This window comes from Coregonus lavaretus, assembly GCF_964263955.1.
Source record: "Coregonus lavaretus genome assembly, chromosome: 7".
NCBI lineage: Eukaryota > Metazoa > Chordata > Actinopteri > Salmoniformes > Salmonidae > Coregonus > Coregonus lavaretus.
Window position 1 is genome coordinate 57,767,024 of NC_139994.1, and position 26,717 is coordinate 57,793,740.

General features: G+C 46.8%; 2 protein-coding genes across 3 annotated transcripts in view; both read left to right on the forward strand.

Annotated features, from left to right (window-relative positions):
* The window catches only part of hgfac (HGF activator), a 34,488-nt gene extending 19,794 nt beyond the window's left edge, over positions 1–14,694 (forward strand). The window contains exons 6-14 of one of the 2 annotated variants that reach the window (XM_084166224.1): positions 1–22; positions 1,798–1,908; positions 2,200–2,374; positions 3,520–3,617; positions 7,156–7,435; positions 12,733–12,872; positions 13,448–13,588; positions 13,883–14,025; positions 14,400–14,694. The exon at positions 1–22 is cut by the window's left edge and continues 110 nt beyond it. In XM_084166224.1, coding sequence (XP_084022350.1) covers positions 1–22; positions 1,798–1,908; positions 2,200–2,374; positions 3,520–3,617; positions 7,156–7,435; positions 12,733–12,872; positions 13,448–13,588; positions 13,883–14,025; positions 14,400–14,573 — 1,284 coding nt within the window. In that variant the 3' untranslated portion in view covers positions 14,574–14,694. The remainder of the gene's footprint in view (positions 23–1,797; positions 1,909–2,199; positions 2,375–3,519; positions 3,618–7,155; positions 7,436–12,732; positions 12,873–13,447; positions 13,589–13,882; positions 14,026–14,399) is intronic. The other variant, XM_084166225.1, reaches the window with a different exon arrangement.
* Positions 14,695–15,035: 341 nt separating this feature from the next.
* LOC311132597 (protein Dok-7-like) overlaps positions 15,036–26,717 on the forward strand; it is a gene marked incomplete at its 3' end in the record, with an annotated part of 56,304 nt that continues 44,622 nt past the window's right edge. Inside the window, exons 1-3 of the mRNA XM_084165849.1 lie at positions 15,036–15,119; positions 15,218–15,263; positions 24,256–24,486. Coding sequence (XP_084021975.1) covers positions 15,066–15,119; positions 15,218–15,263; positions 24,256–24,486 — 331 coding nt within the window. The 5' untranslated portion in view covers positions 15,036–15,065. The remainder of the gene's footprint in view (positions 15,120–15,217; positions 15,264–24,255; positions 24,487–26,717) is intronic.

Consider the following 26,717-nt stretch of genomic DNA (forward strand, 5'->3'; position numbering starts at 1 on the left):
TGTGAGAGAGTCCGCTATACCAGTACGAGTCATGCTTTCTTTGATCCTTTGTTGCTTTAGCCACTCCTTGCCATGTTTTTTTTTTCTTGTTATCTTTTGTTAAAAATGCGAGTGGAACCTTAGACTTGATGAGGTGCTGTCTCTTGGCAGGGGAATGGGTCCCTGAATGGGCCCCTGAGGAGCCCCTAAAACCTTTGGAGTATGAGGGCTTCTCTAGTAAATCTCTGTCTCAATTCTGCCCATCCCGACATTCCTCAATCTCCCACACCTCTCAGATGATCAGGCTTTAGTCTCGGCTGTGTTGCCAAGCATCACACTGTTTTCTCAATGCCTTAATGGTTGGGGGCGGTTTGGGCGAGGCTATCAGGTCTTGAGAAACCCTCTGAACTCCCACTCTCCTTTTAAGGCCCCTCGGAACGCATGTGAGAAACCTCCCAGCCAAAAAACAAATCACCTCATGTTTGTTCCTGTAGAGCAGGGATGGGCAACTTTGATAGGGGTGGGGGCCACAAAAAAACTGAAGTCATCATGAGGGGCTGCGTACCACCCCCCACCTTGCAAGCAAAACATTTTAGCGGCACCCCTCGTGACAGCAAAGATAAACATTTTTAGTTTTAAAGTTAATTTCCTGCAATTCTGCATATTTTGGCATGGGGCGTAGAGAAAATGTTGCCGTTTTAAAGCAAGTTTGCTGCAATTCTACACATTTTGCCATGGGGCAGAGAGATTTTGCAATTTTATAACTAATTTCATGCAATTCTACTCTTTTTGCCATGGGGTGTAGAGAAAATGTTGCAGTTTTAATGCTAATTTCCTGCAATTCTACCCATTTTGCCATAGGGTGGAGGCAAATGTTTGTAGTTTGATAACTGATGATAAATGGGTAGCAGGCTTAGATAGCAGGCCGTTAGACTAACTTACCAATCTAAAACAATTTAGCTGACATGGGCTAATTGAGTGACTGCTGATGCACAATCAAATTTCGAAATTGCACCTTGTGTATTCTATTATTCTAACTCTCAACAGTAAATTGAGACCCTGACAATTGGTCCGTGGGCCTACAAAAGGGGGGCCGCCAGTTGCCCATCCCTGCTATAGAGATACCAAAAGCAGGGTTGGCCTTCTCTTAGATTCTACTCTCCATGGTTACAAGTGTAACCTTGCTGTAGATGAAAAGACAGATTACATGACTCAACGTGACTCAGGAGCAGAGTTTGGGACACGCCCAAATCTCGCTGAAGGGGCTTTCATCTCAATGGGGGACGTTTTACGGGACTTGCTCTTACAAAAGAGAAAGGCACTTTGGAGAGCACGTTAGACCGAAACCTGTTTTATCATGGTATGAATGATTTGTATAAGGTTATGCAAACAAATTGAATTTTGCGCTACCATTTACTGGCAGAACTTCCCCTTCATCTAGTTTGGTACAGGAGGACTTGCATTTTCCTGCCCCCACCTTCCCAGCCTGTTATGTAGGCTTTTCCCACTCATACTGTCCCCACAAGGCCACACTAAGAACTACAAGTCAAATCAGACAACTACACCGGTGTCTGTGTTTGTGAATGCATTTCTCCCACTCTACTTTTGCAACCCTGAACCATAAGTGCTCTAATGTAGGTAGTCTACTGCTTCATATTTGTTTTGGTCCAAGTTAACACCCTTAAAGCACTGATGCAAGACCAGCTCCTGTATTTATCATGCAATGGTGGGAGGCAGGAAATGGGAGGTAGGAACTGATCCCAGTGCTGTGGTTTGTCATAATGTAATATACCTGATGTAGTGTGTAACTGTCCTCAGTCTGCAGTGAGAACCCCTGTGAGAACGATGGTACGTGCCGACTCATCACAGCCACCAGGGAGGAGGTGTGTGCCTGCAGGCCTGGCTACAGTGGACCCTACTGTAGCATCGGTTAGTCCAACCGCTACATGCTAACCCAGTTACATTTACATTGCTAGCTTAGCCTAGCTTAGCATAGCTTTAACTTAACATTACTAGTCTGAGCCAGAGGTCATTCACTGAGATTGAGAATAGATTTTATTATGTTTATCTTACTCTGTGGCTACATGTAGACTATATACATTTAGATATTCCAAAATAAAGCAAACTGATAGTCACGCACACGCTCTCATAAACAAACAATTAAACACAGGAAACGGTGATAAACGTACTTTCTCATCCCTCACATCTCTTGTTGTTCAGCTCCAGAGGCAGAGTGCTATGACAACAAGGGCACAGACTACCGTGGCGTGGTGGGCACCACCGTCTCTGGTGCCCGCTGTCTGCCGTGGAACTCTGACCTGCTACATGATGAGCTCCACATGGGCACTGTGGAGAGCGCCACCCTCAGGGGCTTGGGGGAACACTCCTACTGCAGGTGTGTGTGTGTAGAATTATGTAGTCTTTATTTCCAACCAATCTGGCAACCCAAAACAGAAGTGTAAGTCTGTCTATGCTTCATGCCACCGCTATCACAGCACTATCATTCTACTTCCCCCTATCTGTCTGTCTGGTTTTGATGGTGATATGGTCATTCTACCAGGTACAGCCAGAGGAGATACTTCCCCCTCTGACTCTGGTTCTTCTTGAACAGTGTGCATGGTGTATTTCAGTGGTATTCAAACTTTTTCAGCAGAGACCCCCTTTTTTCCTCAAGATTTTCTGGCGACCCCACCCCACCCCAAATATAATGACACAACCTTTAAAATCTGTATACTTATCAAAATGAAAAGAAACCAATAAATACATTTACTCAATAAAATTATATTTTTCAAATTATCTTTCTCAAAACGTTTGAATATTGTCCCATACAATAATCTGTACTCTGAATGTTTTGTTCCTAAAAAAAAAGACATTTTTTTGTTGTTGTTGTGAGAACGATGGTACATGCGACCCCACTGCAATTTTGTCGCGACCCCGACTTTGAATACCACTGCTCTCGAGGTTTCTTCCATCTTGGGATTTTTCCCTTGGCACTGTCACGACTTCCTCCGAAGCTGCCTCCTCTCCTTGTTCGGGAGGCTTCGGTGTTCGTCATCACCGGCTTTCTAGCCACTGCCGCTCCTCATCTCATCATTCCATTTGTTTTGTCTTGTCTATTACACACACCTGGTTCATATCCCCTCATTAGTATGTGTATAAGTGTTCCCTCTGCCCCCTTGTCCTTGTGAGTGATTGTTTAATGTGAGGAGAGAGTAGCTCGGTTGAGCTATGTGTATTTTGTATTTGCCGGGGTATATTTTCCCAGTGTGCCTGTTTTGTTCCAGTGCGCTACTCTCTCCTCACATTAAACAATCACCCACAAGGGCAGAGGGAACACTTATACACATACTAATGAGGGGATATGAACTGGTTGACGCTATCCAGCGTAACTCTGTACTACGGAATAAACTCTGTATTCTGTGATTTACCCTCCTGCGCCTGACCTATCACAGGCACTGTGTTTATGCTTGCTCTTTTGGGGTCCTGGCCGGGTTACTGTAAAGTGGGTCATAACACCAGCATAACATGTCCACTGTCCAGAAACCCAGACGGGGACAGGATGCCGTGGTGCTACACCCTCAACGACAGAGCCATCTCCTGGGAGAACTGTGACGTTCCGTCTTGTGTCATGCGTTTATGTGAGTAACGTGAGTGCTATACAGGGGGCGTCATGAAAGCAGTGTTTGTTTTTTTAGCTGCTACACTGGAGGCTTAATTATTCCCAGCGTGAAACACTTTATCAAGTGTTCTCGGGCGTGAGCTGCGTGTCGAAATCTTGAAAATAGAACCAGAGCGTTATTTTACGCTGAGCTGAGCAAGCTTCTGACAGAGCAGCACTACTTACGCCCAGGTTTCTTTGAAAACAATGGGAGTGTTGTCATGCTTGGCAAACGTTATGTGTCCAGTGTAACAGGCCTGTAAGGGGCACTGGATAAGCTGGTTGACACTGGAAAAAAGTGAGTGGGGTATGGGAACATGCTCCCAAGGGGGGCCAAATGTGAGGTTTTCCAAATCTATATTATTCTTTGAGTGAGATTGATCGTCATGACAATTTGCCACTGTACTCATCTGGTCATTTTGAGAAATGCCCTTGTCATCTCACTATGAATAACCTTGTTAGATGACTCCATTTAAAGGATTGATTGATTATACCTTTGTGGTTAAAGTTTACATTAGAAAATAGAGTTGGGTTAAATGAATCTGATACAAATTATAGAGCTCAGCGAGTCTCTCTGATCCGTGAGGGGCTTTATCCTTGATTGAGGGTGAAATATGCATTTGTCAGTCTTCAATTTGCACTCCCTTAAAACCTTTAGGGGAGAGTGGAATAAATTGAGCCACGTTGAGCCATCCTTGTTTCTAGGAAACCACACACAAAATGTATAATTTGACCAAATATTTAGGAATAGGTCATCATTTCATGGAGTCTGTGAAGGAAGAAAGCACATGGAAAAAGTGGTATGCAAGTTAGGTAAAAACATAAAATAATCAACAAGTCAAATGAATTTATTGTGTTTCATGATACTTGTATCTAAACCAAAGTATCTAGATAATTTTTGTAGATAATGCTAACTTGTTATTTACATCAGTTGGTGTCTATAAACTTCAATATGAGGTCCTAAACCTAGCATGAAAGTGTATCCTTGTAGCTGTGTGAGTTAATATAATCAAAACGTTTGCCTTGGGGTAAATGGCCATCAGGTAAGTTGAGCCAATGGCAAGTTGAGACTAATTGAAATGTTTTCTTCCCAGGAGTAATGCAAGGCATTATCGCTGGGATATGAGGTAATAACAGGGCCTGGCCTATGTCAAAAGTGTTTTAAAAAGTACAAAGTGTTTGTTAGGTCTTAATCCTCTATTAAAATATGCTTAAAATAATTAAAAGACAAACAAGCGATCGTGGTTGTGTTGAATTGTGTTTGGGAAATAAAGATAGACATGTTTTTTAAAATGTAGTGGTAATATTTCATTCAGTACATCAATTTGTAGGCGGCTTAACTTACCCTGTCCCGCGGCTAAATTTACCCCATAAGTTGTGCCAAGAGACCACTTTTTTGGGAAAAGCTATGCTTTCAAAACTGTAATGTTTACATGAATTCTGATTATTTCCAGGGATACACAACATCCTGAAATATATGTAGGTATCTTTGTTAGAATGAATACAATATTTCCCTTGAGGGAATGATGCTGAATGTAAAAAATGGCTCAACTTACCCCACTTTCCCCTACTGTATTATAATGAGTTATATTAGTGATGGCCCTATTAGTGATAAAAATAAGATTCTTGGAATTATACTACACTTACCTTTCCTGTGCCACTCAGAAGAGAATGCTAACTTGACACAGGTACTGTTGGAATAGAAAGTCAGAATAGTAATTTGACACAGGTAGCCTATTGTTTGAATAGAAAGGTAGTCAGAATAGTTAAGAAAAATGTGTAAGTTAAGATAAGGAAATTGAGTATCACTCAGAATCAACGTGTCAAGTCAAGTGCCAAATGCTTTTGCAGTAACTCGGCCAACCTGGCTCGGTAATATCGATGTCATGATGTCGTGGGTATGCACAGAAAGCAAAACATTTTTGTCCAACTGCTATTTCACCAATTCATTGAATGATAATTGTTGGGTGGCAAATGGTATGCTATGCTGAATTTCTGTCAATACGTTATTGGGATTATTTTCAATACTTCATATGAAACAGTTATATTTGTTGCTTGTCTTTTCAGGGGGAAATGAGCCACTGGTAAAGTCCAAAATGATAAGAAGAGGTACCCTTAGCAGCCTTGGATGTAGCGATTAACTGTATTTAGCTACTTAGCAGCCTTGGATATAGCGATTAACGGTATTTAGCTACTTAGCTGCCTTGGATGTAGCGATTAACTGTATTTAGCTACTTAGCTGCCTTGGATGTAGCAATTAACTGTATTTAGCTACTTAGCTGCCTTGGATGTAGCGATTAACTGTATTTAGCCCAGTTACTCCAATTGTGGGTGCATGCTGGTAGGTAGTAGTAATAAGCCTAGTAGCAGCAGTAGTAGTAGTTCTAGTACGACTAGTAGTAGTAGTAGCAGTAGTAGCACTACTACTAGTAGTAGTTTAGTAGTACAGGTTTATGACTAGTATTACCCTATCACATGTTGACAATGAAATCAGTGCTCTTCACAGTGAATGTGAACTGATTTGAAAGGAAGCCCTTCTAAACTTAAATATGCACTATGCAGAAATCGCTCCCCCATTTCCTGGTTGCTAAAAGTCTAATAGTTTGCCTAATTTCAGTTTATGTGACAAATTAAGCAAGTATAGTGTAGAGAATCATTGTACCAACTAGACTGCTGTGGAATATATTTTCCATAACCGAAAATATTGTATTTTCAGCTGTTTGAAGCTGGTGTACAAAAATGAAATTAAAAGATGCAAAAATGAAACTTAAGAACGGGAAGCATAGAAATAGGGCTCATGTACGGCTTCTTAGACTTGCTTTCAATGATCATTTATATGTGAATTTGGTCATTCCAGATTTGTATGAAATATGACCTACAGTGCCTTCAGAAAGTATTCAAACCCATTGACTTTTTAAAAATGTTGTGGTTACAGCCTGAATTTAAAATGGATTAAATTGAGATTTTTTTGGTCACTGGTCTACACACAATATCACATAATGTCAAAGTGGAATCATATTTTTACAAATTAATAAAAAATGAGAAGCTGAAAAGTCTTGAGTTAAAATATTAAAGCGAATAGACCACTGATTGGCCAGCTCACCTCCTCTATACCGCTGATTGGCCAGCTCATCCTCCTCTATACCGCTGATTGGCCAACTCATCCTCCTCTATACCGCTGATTGGCCAGCTCATCCTCCTCTATACCGCTGATTGGCCAGCTCATCCTCTATACCGCTGATTGGCCAGCTCATTATCCTCTATACCGCTGATTGGCCAGCTCATTATCCTCAGGAGTATAACATCATACTCTACAAGGAAATAGCAAGCATTTGTGAAACGGTCTGTTTGAGTTTCAAGTTTGAGGTGGGAGTGTTTTTTCTCCAAATTATGCTTTGGCCACAAATACGAGTATAGGACAACATTATTTGGGTATGAGTTAACAGAATACAAACTTTTAAAAGTGAGATTTTCACTGGACAGTTACTTTAAGTCTGCTTCCCTGTTCCCTCACATAGCTTCTTCACGGAGAGTGGTACCGGTGCCACTGCCGCCACCTAACGTCCTCCCTGACACCAACCAAACGAACGACGCCAAGCCAGCCAAGAAGCCTGTGTGTGGGAAGAGGCATAAGAAGAGGATATCGGTGGCCAGGGGTCGCATCCTGGGTGGCAGCTCTGCCCTGCCCGGTACCCATCCCTGGATGGCAGCCCTCTACATAGGAGATGACAGCTTCTGCGCGGGCACCTTGGTCTCGTCCTGCTGGGTGGTCTCTGCCGCACACTGCTTCTTTCGCAGGTACTGTAGAATTAGAGGATATAGACAGACACTACACTACTACTTGGAGCATCCATTTGTGTTGATTATGTCATCACCTATTTGTATTTTATGCCACTATGAGTCAGTTCACTGTGGAACGGGTTGTGATGAGAATGGGATTGGCAGTAGCTAGTAAGCCGGTGACGACGAACGCCGAAACCTGCCCGAACAAGGAGGGGAGGCAGCCTCGGCGGAAGTCGTGACAGTACCCCCCACCTTGACGCGCGGCTCCAGCAGTGCGCCGACCCCTGCCTCGGGGACGGCCAGGAGGACGCGGAGCAGGGCGAGTTGGATGGCGACGGTGGAAACCCCTCAACAGGGAGGGATCGAGGATGTCCCTCTTTGGGACCCAGCACCGTTCCTCCGGACCGTACCCCTCCCACTCCACGAGATACTGAAGGCCCCCCACCCGACGCCTCGAATCCAGTATGGAACGGACCGAGTACGCCGGGGCCCCCTCGATGTCCAGAGGAGGTGGAGGAACCTCCCGCACCTCAGACTCCTGGAGTGGACCAGCTAGCACCGGCCTGAGGAGAGACACATGAAACGAGGGGTAATCAGGGGGGAGTAACAACCTCAGGACTTTAAACGGCCCCACAAACCGCAGGCTCAGCTTCCGGCAGGGCAGGTAGAGAGGTAGATTCCGGGTCGAGAGCCAGACCCGATCCCCCGGTACAAAAACCGGGGCCTCCCTGCGGTTGTGGTCAGCGTTCGCCTTCTGACGACACATGGCGCGCTGGAGGCGAACGTGGGCAGCGTCCCAAGTCTCCTCCGCGCGCCGAAACCAGTCATCCACCGCAGGAGCCTCGGTCTGGCTCTGGTGCCACGGTGCCAGGACCGGTTGGTAACCCAAAACACATTGGAAGGGTGTTAGGTTAGTGGAGGAGTGGCGGAGAGAGTTCTGCCCATGGCAGGAACACCGACCACTCCCCCGGCCGGTCCTGACTATAGGTCCGCAGGAACCTACCCACATCTTGATTCACCCTTTCCACCTGCCCATTACTCTCGGGGTGAAATACAGAGGTCAGGCTGACCGAGACCCCCAGACGTTCCATGAACACCTTCCAGACTCTAGACGTGAACTGGGGACCTCGGTCGGACACTATATCCTCTGGTACTCCGTAGAGCCGGAAGACATGAGTAAACAGAGCCTACGCAGTTTGTAGGGCCGTGGGGAGACCGGGCAGAGGAAGGAGGCGGCAGGACTTCGAAAAGCGATCCACAACGACCAGGATAGTGGTGTTACCTTGGGAGGGGGGAAGATCAGTAAGAAAACCAATACTAAGGTGAGACCATGGTCATTGTGGAATTGGTAAAGGTTGTAGCTTACCCGCTTGGAGGTGCCTAGGTGCCTTACTCTGGGTGCACACTGAGCAGGAGGAAACATACACCCTCACGTCCTTAGCCAAGGTAGGCCACCAGTGCTTCTCGGTCAGGCAGCGCATTGTACGACCGATACCTGGATGACCCGAGGAGGGTCACACGTGTGCCCAGTAGATCAGACAATCACAGATAAGCGTAGGCACGTACTGCAGCCCAGCTGGACACTGTGGTGGAGATGGATCTGTGCATAATGCCTGCGCTATATCCGCGTTCATCGCCCATACTACCGGCGCCACAATGCCTGAGGCCGGGAGTATGGGGGTGTTGTCTCTGGGCCTCTCCTCTGTGTCATACAGCTGAGACAGTGCGTCTGCCTTCACGTTCTTCGTACCCGGAATGTATGAGAGTGTGAAATCAAACCGGGTGAAGAAGAGGGCCCACCTGGCCTGGCGAGGATTCAGCCTCCTCGCTGCCCGAATGTTCTCCAGGTTATGGTGGTCTGTCCAGACGAGGAAAGGGTGTTTCGTCCCTTCGAGCCAATGCCTCCACACCGTCAAAGCTCGGACAACAGCCAGCAGCTCCCGATCACCAACGCCGTAGTTCTGCTCCGCCGAGCTCAGCCTCTTCGAAAAGAAGGCACAGGGGCGGAGCTTGGGTGGCGTGCCCGAGCGTTGAGATAAGACAGCGCCTATCCCTACCTCGGATGCATCCACCTCTACTACGAACGGTAGTGATGGGTCGGGGTGAGCCAGTACCGGGGCGGATGTGAATAGATCCCGCAATCTACTGAAGGCCAAATCAGCCTCAGCAGACCAACAGAGCCGGGACGGCCCACCCTTCAACAAGGAGGTAATGGGAGCTGCGACCTTGCCAAAGCCCCGAATAAACCTCCGATAGTAGTTGGCAAAGTCAAGGAAGCGCTGCACCTCCTTCACCGTGGTTGGAGTCGGCCAATTACGCACGGCTGAAATGCGATCTCCCTCCATCTCCACACCTGTGGTAGTAATGCGGTATCTGAGGAAGGAGATTGACTGCTGGTAAAACTCACACTTCTCTGCCTTGGCATAAATATTATTTTCCAGCAGTCGGACCAGTACCTTGCGAGTCAGGGACACATGCTCGGCGTGCGTAGAGGAATACACCAGGATGTCATCGATGTAGACCACCATACCGCGACCAAGCATGTCCCGAAACACCTCGTTCACAAAGGATTGGAAAACGGATGGAGCATTCATCAAACCGTAGGGCATCACCAGGTATTCATAATGCCCTGAGGTTGTGCTGAATGCTGTTTTCCACTCATCCCCTTCCCCGAATACGCACCAGGTTGTAGGCACTCCTGAGGTCTAATTTGGTGAAAAAACGGGCCCCATGCATTGACTCAATCACTGAAGGAATGAGGGGAAGAGGATAACTAAATCGTACCGTCACCTTATTCAGTGGTTAACAATCAAGGTGTAAACCGCTATCTTTCTTCTTCACAAAGAAGAAACTAGAGGAAGCAGGTGAAGTGGAGGGATGTATATACCCCTGGCGCGGTCCCTCGGTGATGTATGTTTCCATAGCCTCCATTTCAGCCTGCGACAGGGGATATACATGTCTCCTGGGAGGTACAGCGTCTACCCGAAGGTTTATCGCGCAATCCCCCTCCCGATGAGGTGGTAATTTAGTCGCTTGTGTCTTGGAAAACGCGAGCACCAGATCATGGTATTCGGGGGGAATGCGCACGGTGGGAGTACCGTCTGGACTTTCCACCATGGTCGCACCAACGGAAACACCTAGACACCTACCCGGGCACTCCCTCGACCACCCCGTAAGAACCCTCTGCGGCCATGAAAAATTGGGGTTGGGGAAGGGCTAACCACGGAATACCTAAGACTACAGGGTAAGCAGGAGACTCAATAATCAAAAAGGTGATCTGCTCAACATGTGTCTCCTGTGTAATCATGGTGACTGGTACAGTAAGCTCCTTAACCAACCCGGACCCTAATGGTCGACTATCAAGTGCTCTGAAGGGGAGTGGAATGGATAGGGGATCCAATGAAACACCTTGACGGCGTGCAAATACCCTGTCCATAAAGTTCCCAGCTGCGCCTGAATCGACTAGCGCCTTACACTGGGAAACTACCAGGTGATCGGGAAAGGAGATAGATAGGGTACAGTGAGCCGCAAAGGGCTCTGAACAAGTTTGGGTGTTCGTTACCTGGGGTGATGCGTGAGTACCCTGCCTACTGCCTCCAGACCCAAAAGAACGTTGACTGCGACGTGAGGTGGATTGTCCCTTCGTACCACCAGAGTGGCACTGTCGCTGTCCTCCTGCGCTCTCTCGACCGGCAGCTCCCCCCAGCTCCATCTGCTCGGGGTCAGAGTCGTCCGGAGTGGGAACGGGCAGACCCCTACCAGGACGTCCTCTGGCTGCTAGCAGATTATCCAGCCGGATGGCCATGTCCACCAGTTGAGAGAACGATAGCATGGCATCATGGCAGGCTAGCTCCCGTCGGACGTCCTCCCTTAGGTGGCACCGGAAATGGTCGATCAGGGCCCGCTCGTTCCACCCGGACCCCGCTGCCAGCGTCCGGAACTCCAGCGTGTAGTCCTGTGCGGTCCTTGTCCCCTGCCTCAGTTGGACCAGTCGTTCGCCCGCCTCTCGACCCTCAGGCGGGTGATCGAAAACTGCCCGAAAGAGGCGAGCAAACTCCCCGTAGTCCTCCAACGTGGCACCTCTCTCGTTCCACACCGCGTTGGCCCACTCCAGGGCTCTCCCACAAAGGCAGGAAACGAGGACGGATACCTTCTCCCGCTCCAGTGGCGCCGGCCTGATGCTGGAGAAATACAGCTTGAGTTGGAGCATAAATCCCTAGTATCGCGCTGCCGTCCCATCAAACGCCGGTGGCCGGGATATCTGGATCCCTCCAGGGGCTGGGGTGTATTGTGGCTGGATCCGGTTGACCAGCTGGTCTCGATAGATTGGATCCTCTCCTCTCCAGGCATTCTACTACCTGAAGAACCCGATCCATCGCTTCCCCCAAGCTGGCCAGCATCGAGGAATGCTCCTGGACCCTTGCCACAACTCCAGGCATGCGGTCTTCTCCTGCTGACTCCATTCAGCGGGTGAGTGATTCTGTGACGAGTTGTGAATGAAGGATTCAGGCGCAGGAGGTAAAACAACATAAAGTCCAGAGTTTATTCCGTTTACATAAATCAAACGCTCCCAGCGTGAAAACGAAACTAATACAAGGGAAAATAATCCACCTTGGCAAGTACACATAGAAGAGTAGCTCAACCGAGCTACTTGCTCTCACAATAAACAATCACTCACAAAGACAAGAGGAACAGAGGGAACACTTATACACATACTAATTAGGGGAATGAGCACCAGGTGTGTGTGATTGACAAGACAAGAAATGACAAGTGGAGTGATGAGAATGGGATCGGCAGTAGCTAGTAAGCCGGTGACGACGAACGCCGAAACCTGCCTGAACAAGGAGGGGAGGCAGCCTCGGCGGAAGTCGTGACACTCACATTTTCTCACAGACAGAAGTCGTCAGTACAGCCATGATTTACACTCATGACCTTGACCTTAACATTGGCATTTTATGAACACAAACTACAGTATATTTAGACACAAACATTGAGTTTGAGGAAAAACTGAAGCGCCATAGGAGGATTTTCCTTGAAGATTCCTCGTTACTATGGTCTTGGGTCTTTAGGTTTAAACCTTTCAGCTTAGGCTCAGTTTGACCATTTTTTAAATCACAATGACTAAAATGACATAGACAAGGGGGACTTGATCCTAGACCAGCTACTCTGAGACACTTGATACAGACGGCCCCAGGACTTAAGGCATTAATATCATACAAATGAAATGTAATTGTATTCAAGTGATTTCATGCGACATAATGGTCCACTACTAGCGACAGAGAATGATGAGAATAATGTGTTTCTGTCCTCAGTCCCCTTGTGTCGAAGATTCGTGTGATTCTCGGTCAGCATAAGTTCAACATTACGACTTCTGACACCAAAACCTTTGGAGTGGAGAAGTACGTCTTTCCAGAGCGTTTCTCTGTCTTCAATCCAACTCTCCATGACATTGGTAAATATACTATGTCACGCTCCTATTCACTCTTACTGATTATTTGCATACACATACACATGCAAACACACACAAAGTTTACATTATAGCACATGCTATACACAAAGGAACACACACACACACTCACACACCCCAGTCTGCCAGTCTGCAGTGCATGATCTGTGCTCACAGTTGTGCATCTTGGAACAGCTGTCTCTAATGTGAATACACACAGACACACCCACACACATTTGTCTCTGAGCACCTGTGTCCATTCAAAAGGTACTCACACTTCTCTCTCCCTTTTTCTTGTCTTTGCTGATCTTTCCAAATTTTACAAGAGCTATTTTCTGAAAGCAAAACATACATTATTCAATAGTGCAGCAATCGTTCTGTGTTTTCATGAGTCAAGATTTTGAATTACGAGAACACTACATCCTACAGCGTTTTTTGGATGACTCCCCCACTCCAGGTCGTAATAATAGGAAATGAACAGTGGTTCTCAATGTACATACCAAGGTTAAAGAAATATTAAATAAATACAACTCTTCTTCACCTTTTCCTGTGTTATGATAAGAATGTTTCTATTCCAACAGTTCTGGTGAAACTGAAAAAACAAGATGGCCGCTGTGTGAGAAGGAATCAGTTTATACGGCCAATCTGCCTGCCGGATAAAGCCATGACCTTCCCAGACTACTACTGCTGTCAGATCACTGGCTGGGGCCACATGCATGAGAGTAAGTGTTGTGTCAAAAACAGTCCTCTGGTGTATTGTGTGGTCAGATACTGGTACTGTACTGGTCAGATATGTCATTACAGTCTTGAATGTCTTCATATCACAACAATGTAACATCTCAAATAGACATCAATGCACTATATCCAATCACATGCGCTTCCATATAGGTCCATCTGTCCTATTCATGTCTTTACATTAATGTCTCACTGATGGACATTTTTTCATGTGACCTAATGTTTACAGTATATACGTCTATCCCAGCCATTACGGATTTATTTGTCTTATTTTTCTAAAGAGGCAAATAAATACAGCAACCTGCAGGAGGCTGGGGTGAGGATCGTCCCGTTTGAGAGGTGTATCCAGCCTGAAGTCTACGGCAACCATGTGACCTCCAACATGGTCTGTGCCGGGACCGACCGATGTGTGGATGCCTGCCAGGTAAGAGTGCATAGACCTAGGGTTCCTTTTCTGTACCCAAATTAGATTAGAATAGAAGAAAATATATGTTTTCTTGTACATTGTACAGTCAGCCATGTTATAAGGATGTGTAATGAGTGATGCAGTATAATATATAGAGGAGCCTCTGGACTGTTTCAGTTTGAGTATAGTGGGTTGGGTTCACAGAACATGCATATGGAGGAGGCTGCTATATGAATTGCATGGCCTTCAGTTGCTTAATCTTTAATGAAAGGTTATGGTTAACTTCCCACATTGTTAATGTGTTGCGTTGTAATGCAATTGGTTTGTGTAATATAAGGTTTCAAGGGGATGACTCATTGTTTGTTTGTGTGTGTGTCTGCTTGTTCCCCCAGGGTGACTCAGGAGGACCTCTGGCCTGTGTGAAGGATGACGTCAGCTTCCTGTATGGAGTAATCAGCTGGGGTGATGGCTGTGGAAAGACTGGGAAGCCTGGGGTCTACACCAAAGTCGTTAAATACGTCAACTGGATCAACACAATTATCAAGCGCAAGCACAAGTCTAAATGAATGGACATCAGCCTTATTATATGGACGTTACAGCTGGTGTCCTACTGTGGAAGAATAGTGATTTTTACACAACTGTGAAATAAATATTATTTTGTGACTGAATAAACATTGTAAATATTGTTAAACATGTGTGTACCTGTGTTTTAACAATTAATTATTTATGTATTGTCAGTGAGCCATCCCCAAATGATAACAATTAACTTATTTATTAATTTGTATTAATTTCATAGTCAATTGCAAGTAGATTTTATTTGATATATTTGGATTAATATCACCTGTTGAAAACACATGTTGAGAAATCACCTGTTGAAAAATCACATGGAAAATTCTGTAAGTTTGGGTGGGTGCGGTTCTGTGGGCGAGCACGAATCGCGTGTACAAGGGGTGAGTGTGTGCCCCTCACCAGTAGGCTAAAGCTATTTTGAAAGTGACCCCTCATTCGGGCACCGGACAGCGACACTGCAGCTGTTTGGTTTGGAACCATGACTGAAGATGACGGATTCAGTTGTCGTGGAGGGATATGTCAAATTCAGAGATGGAAAAAAGGTGTTTACAAAACAAAGTAATTCATTGAATTTGAATGTGCGTGAAAGTTATACGGTATTTGAACGTTTGCGTCTGTGTTGTACCGTTATCTCTTTCAGTGGAAGGATAGGTGGGTCGTACTCCGCAAGCCATCGCCTGTAGCAGGTACGTCGCTCACTGTTCTATATTCGAAAGCGCGTAACACACGTTGCAGGAATAACATCAGCGCACAACTTTACATCGTTTTTCTTTGTTAAATTAATACAGTAATTTAATAGGCCTACAATTCAATTCGAAAGTTTACTGCTTGTGGTCTATTTACTACCGTAGTAAATCGATAAATAACTTTATGCTTGTCATTTAGCCTACTAAACATCCCAAATGAAAAGCAACTGGAAACAAAGTTGCATTACTGCATGCCATGGAATTCAATGTTTTCCATGCATAGGCTACTGTGCTGATAGTTTCGAATTTCGGGTTGCTCATTCAGAACTTTGGCTGGCTCCGTATTAAAGTTAATGTGTTCTGGTACTAGGCTACATTTAAAGAGGCAGCTGCTGTATTTGTGTTTATAACTGGTTTATAACCATACATCAGTCAATTAAGCTTTAAATACAATGTAGGAAATTTAGTTGTATGTCAAATGTGTCTGTTGTTATAAATAATTTAAACTATAGTCTTCTGATTGGAAGTGATTACCTTTACTGTCAGAAAACGGCGACAGTGAAATGCGGTAGGCGAAGTCATACGCAGGACACGGAGCTACTGGAAACCGTACTTTTAATAAAAGTCGCCAGTGAAATACAACGTCTCCAAACAACGGAGAAAATGAACGACCTGTACACTGTCGATGACACAAACAATAACACACAACACACAATGCACGACAGAGGGTTAAATAGGGAGTACAATACAACATAATGGGGAACAGGTGTACACAATCAGACACAACAAGTCAAACACCGAAACATAGATCGGTGGCAGCTAGTACTCCGGGGACGACGAATGCCGAAGCCTGCCCGAGCAGGGAGGAGGAGCAGCCTCGGCTGAATCCGTGACAGTACCCCCCCCTTGACGCGCGGCCCCAGCCGTGCGCCGACCCCGGCCTCGGGGACGGCCAGGAGGACACAGAGCAGGGCGAGTCGGATGACTCCGGTGGAAGTTCCTCAACAAGGAGGGATCTAGAATGTCCCTCCTGGGGACCCAGCACCGTTCCTCCGGACCCTAGAGGTGAACTGGGGACCCCGATCAGACACTATATCCTCAGGCACCCCATAGTGCCGGAAGACGTGTGTAAACAGGGCCTCAGCAGTTTGTAGGGCAGTAGGGAGACCTGGCAGGGGAATGAGGCGGCAGGCTTTGGAAAACCGATCCACAACGACCAATATAGTAGTGTTTCCCTGAGAGGGGGGAAGGTCCGTAACAAAATCCACCGATAGGTGAGACCACGGCCGTTGTGGAACGGGTAGGGGTTGTAACTTCCCCCTGGGCAGGTGTCTAGGTGCCATACACTGGGCGCACACCGAGCAGGAGGAAACATAAACCCTCACGTCCTTGGCTAAGGTTGGCCACCAGTACTTCTCACTAAGGCAGTGCACTGTCCGACCAATACCCGGATGACCAGAGGAGGGTGACGTGTGAGCCCAGTATATCAACCGGTCGTGAACCTCGAGCGGCACGTACCTCCGACCCTCTGGACACTGTGGAGGAATAGGGTCGGAACGTAACGCCCGCTCGATTTCCGCATCCACCTCCCACACCACCGGTGCCACTAAATACGACTCCGGGAGTATGGGAGTGGGCTCAATGGACCTCTCCTCAGTGTCATATAGTTGGGACAGGGCATCTGCCTTAGCGTTCTGGGACCCTGGTATATATGTGAGCTTAAATACAAAGCGGGAAAGCAACATCGACCACCTTGCCTGGCGAGGATTCAACCTCCTCGCTGCCCGGATGTACTCCAGGTTACGATGGTCAGTCAGAATGAGAAAAGGGTGTTTAGCCCCCTCAAGCCAATGTCTCCACACCTTCAGGGCCTGAACCACAGCCAGCAGCTCCCTATCCCCCACGTCATAATTGCGCTCCGCCGGACTGAGCTTCTTAGAATAGAAAGCACAGGGGCGGAGTTTAGGTGGCGTATCCGAGCGCTGAGACAGCACAGCGCCGATCCCAGCCTCGGAAGCGTCCACCTCCACCTGGAATGCCAAAGAGGGATCCGGATGCGCCAGCACCGGAGCCGAGGTAAACAGGTCCTTCAAGCGTTTAAACGCCATATCAGCCTCAGCTGACCACTGCAGGCGCACCGGACCACCCTTTAACAGAGAGGTAATGGGAGCCGCTACCTGTCCAAAGCCCCGGATAAACCTCCGGTAATAATTGGCAAAACCCAAAAAGCGCTCCACTTCCTTTACCGTGGTCGGGGTCTGCCAATTACGCACGGCAGAAACGCGGTCAACCTCCATCTCAACCCCTGACACGGACAACCGATGTCCCAGGAAGGAGATGGACTCCTGGAAGAACAGACATTTCTCCGCCTTCGCATACAGGTCATGTTCCAACAGTCTACCAAGCACTCGACGCACCAGGGACACATGCTCGGCTCGTGTAGCGGAATATATTAGGATGTCATCAATATATACCACAACACCCTGTCCATGCAAGTCCCGAAAAATCTCATCCACAAATGATTGGAAGACTGAAGGAGCATTCATTAACCCGTATGGCATGACGAGATACTCATAGTGACCCGAGGTGGTACTAAATGCTGTCTTCCACTCATCTCCCTCCCTAATGCGCACCAGATTGTACACACTCCTGAGATCTAATTTTGTGAAGAATCGCGCCCCGTGTAATGACTCCGTCATGCTAGCAATCAGAGGAAGAGGATAGCTGTATTTGATGGTGATCTGATTTAGACCACGGTAATCAATACACGGGCGTAAACCCCCATCCTTCTTCTTTACAAAAAAGAAACTTGAGGAAGCAGGGGAAGTAGACGGCCGTATGTAACCCTGTCTCAAAGATTCGGTGACGTAGGTCTCCATAGCGGCCGTCTCCTCCTGAGATAGAGGATACACGTGACTACGTGGAAGCGCAGCGCCTACCTGGAGGTCTATCGCACCATCCCCATGGCGATGAGGTGGTAATTGAGTCGCCTTCCTCTTACTGAAGGCGAGAGCCAAATCGGCGTACTCAGGTGGAATATGCAAGGCGGGAACTTGGTTCGGGCTTTCCACCGTCGTTGCCCCTACGGAAACGCCTAAACACCGCCCAGTACACTGATCAGACCATCCCTGGAGAGCTCTCTGCTGCCATGAAATGTTGGGGTCATGAGCGGTTAACCAGGGAAGCCCCAACACCACTGGAAACGCAGGAGAATCAATCAAATATAACCGTACTATCTCCTCATGACCCTCCTGCGTTCTCATCCGGACAGGCGGCGTGACCTCCCTGATCAACCCAGACCCCAACGGGCGGCTATCTAGGGCATGAATGGGGAAGGGCACATCAACAGGCACGGTAGGAATCCCTAACTTATAGGGGAAACCTCGGGAAACACCACTTAATACACATATGATCAGCAGAGAGCTCTGGGTGAGTTGGGTGCCTACTCACCGGGAAAGACTCATCAGTGTGTCGCCCACTGCCTCGATTCCTAGGAGACCTTCCCCAGCACCGACCAGCAGTGTGTCCTCTGCGGCCACAGTTGGTGCAGGGGACAGCCTCCCTCCTGGTCTCCCTACTAGTCTCCCTAGCACCAGCACCCCCGAGCTCCATAGGGGTCGGCTCGGAAGTGCTGGGGGATGGAATGGACGGCCCCGAATCCGGACGTCCGCGGGTAGCCAACAGGGTATCCAGGCGAATCGAAATGTCCACCAGTTGGTCAAAGCTGAGGTTGGTGTCCCTGCAGGCTAATTCCCGACGCACATCCTCCCTCAGGCTGCATCTGTAGTGGTCGATGAGGGCACTCTCATTCCATCCCGAGTTGGCGGCTAGCGTCCGGAAGTCCAGCGCGAACTCCTGCGCGCTCCTCCTCCCCTGTCTAAGGTGGAATAGACGCTCACCCGCCGCTTTACCCTCTGGGGGATGATCGAATACAGCCCTGAAGCGGCGGGTGAACTCCGCATAGCTGACCGTAGCTGCGTCTATCCCACCCCATTCGGCGTTGGCCCACTCCAGCGCCTTGCCGGACAGACAGGAGATGAGGGCGGACACGCTCTCGTATCCCGAGGGCGACGGGTGAATGGTGGCGAGGTAGAGTTCCACCTGGAGTAGGAACCCCTGACACCCGGCCGCGGTGCCATCATAAGCCCTCGGGAGCGAGAGCCGAATCCCACTGGACTCCGGAGATGGACCGATGGGTATGGCTGATGGTGGTTGCATCGTAGGAGGAGGTGTGGGCAAACCTCCCCTCTCCCATCGCCTCAAAGTGTCCATCACTTCATGCATGGTGGTACCCAGGTGCTGGATCCTGGCCTCTTGGAGGATAATGCGCTCCTCCAGTGATCCCCTAGGCACAACCGATCCTGCTGACTCCATGGTGGTGTGTTATTCTGTCAGAAAACGGCGACAGTGAAATGCGGTAGGCGAAGTCATACGCAGGACACGGAGCTACTGGAAACCGTACTTTTAATAAAAGTCGCCAGTGAAATACAACGTCTCCAAACAATGGAGAAAATGAACGACCTGTACACTGTCGATGACACAAACAATAACACACAACACACAATGCACGACAGAGGGTTAAATAGGGAGTACAATACAACATAATGGGGAACAGGTGTACACAATCAGACACAACAAGTCAAACACCGAAACATAGATCGGTGGCAGCTAGTACTCCGGGGACGACGAATGCCGAAGCCTGCCCGAGCAGGGAGGAGGAGCAGCCTCGGCTGAATCCGTGACATTTACTGTACTATAGGCTAGTTATTGTGTCTAAATATGTTCATATCAGTGGAGGCTGCTGAGGGGAGGACAGCTCATAATAATGTCTGGAATGGAGCAGATGGAATGGCATCAGACACAAGGAAACCATGTGTTTGATGTATTTGATACCATTCCACCCATTTCGCTCCAGCCATTACCACGAGTCTGTCCTCCCCAATTAAGGTGCCACCAACCTCCTGTGGTTCAGATATAATAGTAAATGCACTCACAATGTTATTGTGGGATACCACGTGTCGTCAGTAGCGAGGAGCACTGTGGACCAACTACTGTGGACCAACTACTGTCTGTTTTCACCATATGCCTGTACAGTCACAGTAAATGCCAACCACCCAAGATAACCATACCCCCTGCCTTTCATACGATGTCAAGAGGTACTGGTACTCACTGTAGGCCTGGCATATTATGGGCTCTGGCCATGTCTTACAAGAGCCAGGTGCTGCCAACAGGTTTACTCAAAGTGCAAAAGTCGCTGACTGACTTATCATTGTGTTGAGTGTAGCCTTTCAGGATAACATAGTGAAGTCAGTGTCCTTTTGATATTTTTCGAAGCAGGCCAGACAATATGGTACATTTATTTAACTCGTAGTCTTCCCTAGACAGTACTGAAGTTGAGTATAAGAACTCACATTTTCTAATGATCCTTTACATTTACATTTACATTTTATTCATTTAGCAGACGCTCTTATCCAGAGCGACTTACAGTTAGTGAGTGCATACATTTATTTTGTTCATACTGGCCCCCCGTGGGAATCGAACCCTTTACTCTCTCTTCTTCCCCCATCTCATCCTCCCACCTCAGAACAGACAATACAATACAGTACATTACAATAAATTACAATACAATACAATATAACACAATACAATACAATACAATACAATATAACATAACATAATACAACACAATACATTACATTACAATAAATTACAATACAATATAATACAGTACAATACATTACATTACAATAAAATACAATACAATACAATACCATACAGTACAATACAATACAAATGTGATGGGTGATTTGAAGGAGTCAGGCGCAGGAGGGTAAATCACAGAATAACAGGATTTATTCCGGAATACAGAGTACGCAGTAAAGCGTCAAAACAGTCCAGGCGCACTGGAACAAACAAGGCACACAGGGAAAATAACCCGGCGAATACAAAATACAAGGAGCTCCACCGAGCTTCACTATCCTCACAAATAACAATCACACACAAAGACAAGGGGGCCGAGGGAACACTTATACATGTACTGATGTGGGGATATATGAACCAGGTGTGTGTAATAGACAAGACAAAACAAATGGAATGATGAGATGAGGAGCGGCAGTGGCTAGAAGGCCGGTGATGACGAACGCCGAAGCCTCCCGAACAAGGAGAGGAGGCAGCATCGGAGGAAGTCGTGACAACAAAAAAATACTGTACAGTACAATAAATTACAATACAATATAGTATAACATAATACAATACAATACAGTATACAATACAATACAGTATAATACAATACATCATTCTACCCCCCCCCACCTCCCCCCACCCCCCCCATTTCTAAAATTTTAATAATAATAATAATAATAATAATAATAATAATATATATATATATATATATATATATATATATATATATATATATATATAAAAGTGGTTGTCCCACTGGCTATCCTAAGTTGAATGCACCAATTTGTAAGTCGCTCTGGATAAGACCATCTGCTAAATGGCTTAAATGTAAATTTTTATTTATTTTTATTTCACCTTTATTTAACCAGGTAAACCAGTTGAGAACAAGTTCTCATTTACAACTGCGACCTGGCCAAGATAAAGCAAAGCAGTGCGATAAAAACAACAACACAGAGTTACATATGGGGTAAAACAAAACAAAGTCAAAAATACAACAGAAATAAATATATAGACAGTGTGTGCAAATGTAGCAAGTTATGGAGGTAAGGCAATAAATAGGCTATAGTGCAAAATAATTACAATTAGTATTAACACTGGAATGATAGATGTGCAAGAGATGATGTGCAAATAGAGATACTGGGGTACAAATGAGCAAAATAAATAACAATATAGGGATGAGGTAGTTGGGCGGGCTAATTTCAGATGGGCTGTGTACAGGTGCAGTGATCGGTAAGGTGCTCTGACAACTGATGCTTAAAGTTAGTGAGGGAGATAAGTGTCTCCAGCCTCAGAGATTTTTGCAATTTGTTCCAGTCATTGGCAGCAGAGAACTGGAAGGAATGGCGGCCAAAGGAGGTGTTGGCTTTGGGGATGACCAGTGAGATATACCTGCTGGAGCGCAGACTACGGGTGGGTGTTGCTATGGTGACCAATGAGCTAAGATAAGGCGGGGATTTGCCTAGCAGTGATTTATAGATGGCCTGGAGCCAGTGGGTTTGGCAACAAATATGTAGTGAGGACCAGCCAACAAGAGCGTACAGGTCACAGTGGTGGGTAGTATATGGGGCTTTGGAGACAAAACGGATGGCACTGTGATAGACTACATCCAATTTGCTGAGTAGAGTGTTGGAGGCTATTTTGTAAATGACATCGCCGAAGTCAAGGATCGGTAGGATAGTCAGTTTTACGAGGGCATGTTTGGCAGCATGAGTGAAGGAGGCTTTGTTGCGAAATAGGAAACCGATTCTAGATTTAACTTTGGATTGGAGATTCTTAATGTGAGTCTGGAAGGAGAGTTTACAGTCTAACCAGACACCTAGATATTTGTAGTTGTCCACATACTCTAGGTCAGACCCGTCGAGAGTAGTGATTCTAGTCGGGTGGGTGGGTGCAAGCAGCGTTCGGTTGAAGAGCATGCATTTAGTTTTACTAGTGTTTAAGAGCAGTTGGAGGCTACTAAAGGAGTGTTGTATGGCATTGAAGCTCGTTTGGAGGTTTGTTAACACAGTGTCCAATGAAGGGCCAGATGTATACAAAATGGTGTCGTCTGCGTAGAGGTGGATCTGAGAGTCACCAGCAGCAAGAGCGACGTCATTGATAAACACAGAGAAAAGAGTCGGCCCAAGAATTGAACCCTGTGGCACCCCCATAGAGACTGCCATAGGTCCAGACAACAGGCCCTCCGATTTGACACATTGAACTCTATCTGAGAAGTAGTTGGTGAACCAGGCGAGGCAGTCATTTGAGAAACCAAGGCTATTTAGTCTGCCAATAAGAATGCGGTGGTTGACAGAGTCGAAAGCCTTGGCCAGGTCAATGAAAATGGCTGCACAGTACTGTCTATTATCGATCGCGGTTATAATATCGTTTAGGACCTTGAGCGTGGCTGAAGTGCACCCATGACCAGCTCGGAAACCGGATTGCATAGCGGAGAAGGTACGGTGGGATTCGAAATGGTCGGTGATCTGTTTGTTGACTTGGCTTTCAAAAACTTTTGAAAGGCAGGGCAGGATGGATATGGGTCTGTAACAGTTTGGATCTAGAGTGTCACCCCCTTTGAAGAGGGGGATGACCGCGGCAGCTTTCCAATCTCTGGGGATCTCAGACGTTACGAAAGAGAGGTTGAACAGGCTAGTAATAGGGGTTGCGACAATTTCGGCGGCTAGTTTTAGAAAGAAAGGGTCCAGATTGTCTAGCCCAGATGATTTGTAGGGGTCCAGATTTTGCAGCTCTTTCAGAACATCAGCTGTCTGGATTTGTGTGAAGGAGAAGCGGGGGGGGGCATGGGCAAGTTGCAGCGGAGGGTGCAGAGCTGGTAATGAAATACAATACAGTACAATACAATACTGTACAATATATTACAATAACATAACATATAATATAATGCAATACAATGCAGTACAATACAGTACAATACAATACAATACAGTACAATACAGTAAAAAGCTCAAATTGATTTTCACTCCAACCTATTCACTGGAAGGTATCTCAATACAATGATAATTCGATGCATAACAACGTTTTCTGGTTGTAGTTAACTTCCTCATACCTAGCCTCAACATTCACTAACAACTAAGACTGCTTTTCGACTAAACATTGCCAGCCAGGTTCCTGGACACAGATGAAGCCTAGTCCTGGACTAAAAAGCACTTTCAAAGGAGATTTCCTTTGAACATGCTTTTTAGTCCAAGAATAATCTTAGTCTGTGTCCAGGAAACTGACCCTTTATGTTGTAGGATACAAATATTATAGATCATCAATATTTAGTGAAACTTAAGTTTTTCCTTATGTTCTCTCCCCATTTTCCCAGACTGCTTGGTACTTCTGGTCTACAAAGACAAGTCGGATAAAGCCCAGGGCCACCGGGAGAGGGTCAGCGTCACCTTGGAGGACATCTGTGGTCTGGAGACAGGTCTCTCCTATGAGGGAGTGGGCTACACGCTGGCCATCCTCTGCCTGGGCCAGGTTGTCGTGCTGGGCTTCGACGGCAAGGAGGCTCTGCTGGCCTGGGACATCCGCGTCCGCTATAGTCTGGGAGAAGGTGGGAGATGCACTGGTTTATGGTAGCCATTGTTTTTGCCCCATTTTTGTACTATTTGGATTAGCTTGCTCATTTAGTAGATTTTAGCCTAGGCCATCCGTGTCCCATTCAGCCTGATGGTTATTGCAGGGGGCCCATTTAGATAGTATATAATGTATATATCTCCGTTAGGCGTTGAGTCAAATCAGCTTGTTTTTAGCTGGACCTGGCACATCGGTATCTGCTACAGCCTAGACTGTCTTACGGGTAGGTCCTTGTTGACAGGGTTCTCAAATGACGTGCTCTTCTGGGTGACCCATGTGTTATGCAATATGAATTTACATAACATGTGCATCAAAGCAAATCATTTCATAGTAACCAGCAAGGTGTTTTAGATGTCAGTTTGATGACTGATTGAGCATGGAATGGGGTATAACTGGTTGGATCTACTCGTATTCCTGTCAACACCCGGAAATATCTATTCATTAACATATATTTTTACTTTTTTATGCTCTGATGTTGATTTAAAAGTTTAATAAGGCAATTTATATTTTTTGACTTCACAGAGTCCAGTTGAATTGTGTTGTGGACCAAATGAGTGTAAAAAAATCACAGATGTATTGGATCTATTGTGTGGAGTGTAATTGGAATGGTCAGGAAAACATATCACAGCTGCCCTGTGTATGTGTGCTTGTGTGTGTGTGTGTGTGTGTGCCTGTTTCACTCTTTTCCACGGTTGTGTGTGTGTGTGTCTGTTCCACTCCACGTTTTACGAGTGTGTGTGGTCCTCTGTAGCTCAATTGGTAGAGCATGGCACTTGTAACGCCAGGGTAGTGGGTTCGATCCCCGGGACCACCCATACGTAAAAATTTATGCACACGTGACTGTAAGTCGCTTTGGATAAAAGCGTCTGCTAAATGGCATATTAATATTATTATTATTGTTACTGTGTGTGTGTGTGTTCCACTGTGTGTGTGTGTGTTCCACTGTGTGTGTGTGTGTGTTCCACTGTGTGTGTGTGTGTTCCACTGTGTGTGTGTGTGTTCCACTGTGTGTGTGTGTGTTCCACTGTGTGTGTGTGTGTGTTCCACTGTGTGTGTGTGTGTGTTCCACTGTGTGTGTGTGTGTGTGTGGGTGAGTTCCACTGTGTGTGTGGGGGTGAGTTCCACTGTGTGTGTGTGTGTTCCACTGTGTGTGTGTGTGTTCCACTGTGTGTGTGTGTGTGTTCCACTGTGTGTGTGTGTGTGTGTGGGTGAGTTCCACTGTGTGTGTGGGGGTGAGTTCCACTGTGTGTATGTGTGTTCCACTGTGTGTGTGTGGGTGTTCCACTGTGTGTGTGTGTTCCACTGTGTGTGTGTGTGTTCCACTGTGTGTGTGTGTATGTGTGTGTTCCACTGTGTGTGTGTGTGTGGGGGGGGGTGAGTTCCACTGTGTGTGTGTGTTCCACTGTGTGTGTGTGTTCCACTGTGTGTGTGTGTGTTCCACTGTGTGTGTGTGTGTATGTGTGTTCCACTGTGTGTGTGTGTTCCACTGTGTGTGTGTGTGTTCCACTGTGTGTGTGTGTGTATGTGTGTTCCACTGTGTGTGTGTGTTCCACTGTGTGTATGTGTGTTCCACTGTGTGTGTGTGGGTGTTCCACTGTGTGTATGTGTGTTCCACTGTGTGTGTGTGTGTGTTCCACTGTGTGTGTGTGTGTGTGTTCCACTGTGTGTGTGTCGGTGAGTTCCACTGTGTGTGTGTGTGTTCCACTGTGTGTGTTCCACTGTGTGTGTGTTCCACTGTGTGTGTGTGTGTGTGTTCCACTGTGTGTGTTCCACTGTGTGTGTGTGTGTTCCACTGTGTGTGTGTGTGTGTGTGTGTGTTCCCCACTGTGTGTGTGTGTGTGTGTTCCACTGTGTGTGTGTCGGTGAGTTCCACTGTGTGTGTGTACGTGTTCCACTGTGTGTGTGTGTGCGTGTTCCACTGTGTGTGTGTGTGCATGTTCCACTGTGTGTGTGTGTGTATGTGTTCCACTGTGTGTGTGTGTGCGTGTTCCACTGTGTGTGTGTGTGTACGTGTTCCACTGTGTGTGTGTTTGTGTTCCACTGTGTGTGTGTGTGTATGTGTTCCACTGTGTGTGTGTGTGTTCCACTGTGTGTGTGTGGGTGAGTTCCACTGTGCGTGTGTGTGTGTTCCACTGTGTGTGTGTGGGTTCCACTGTGTGTGTGTGGGTGAGTTCCACGGTGTGTGTGTGTGTGTTCCACTGTGTGTGT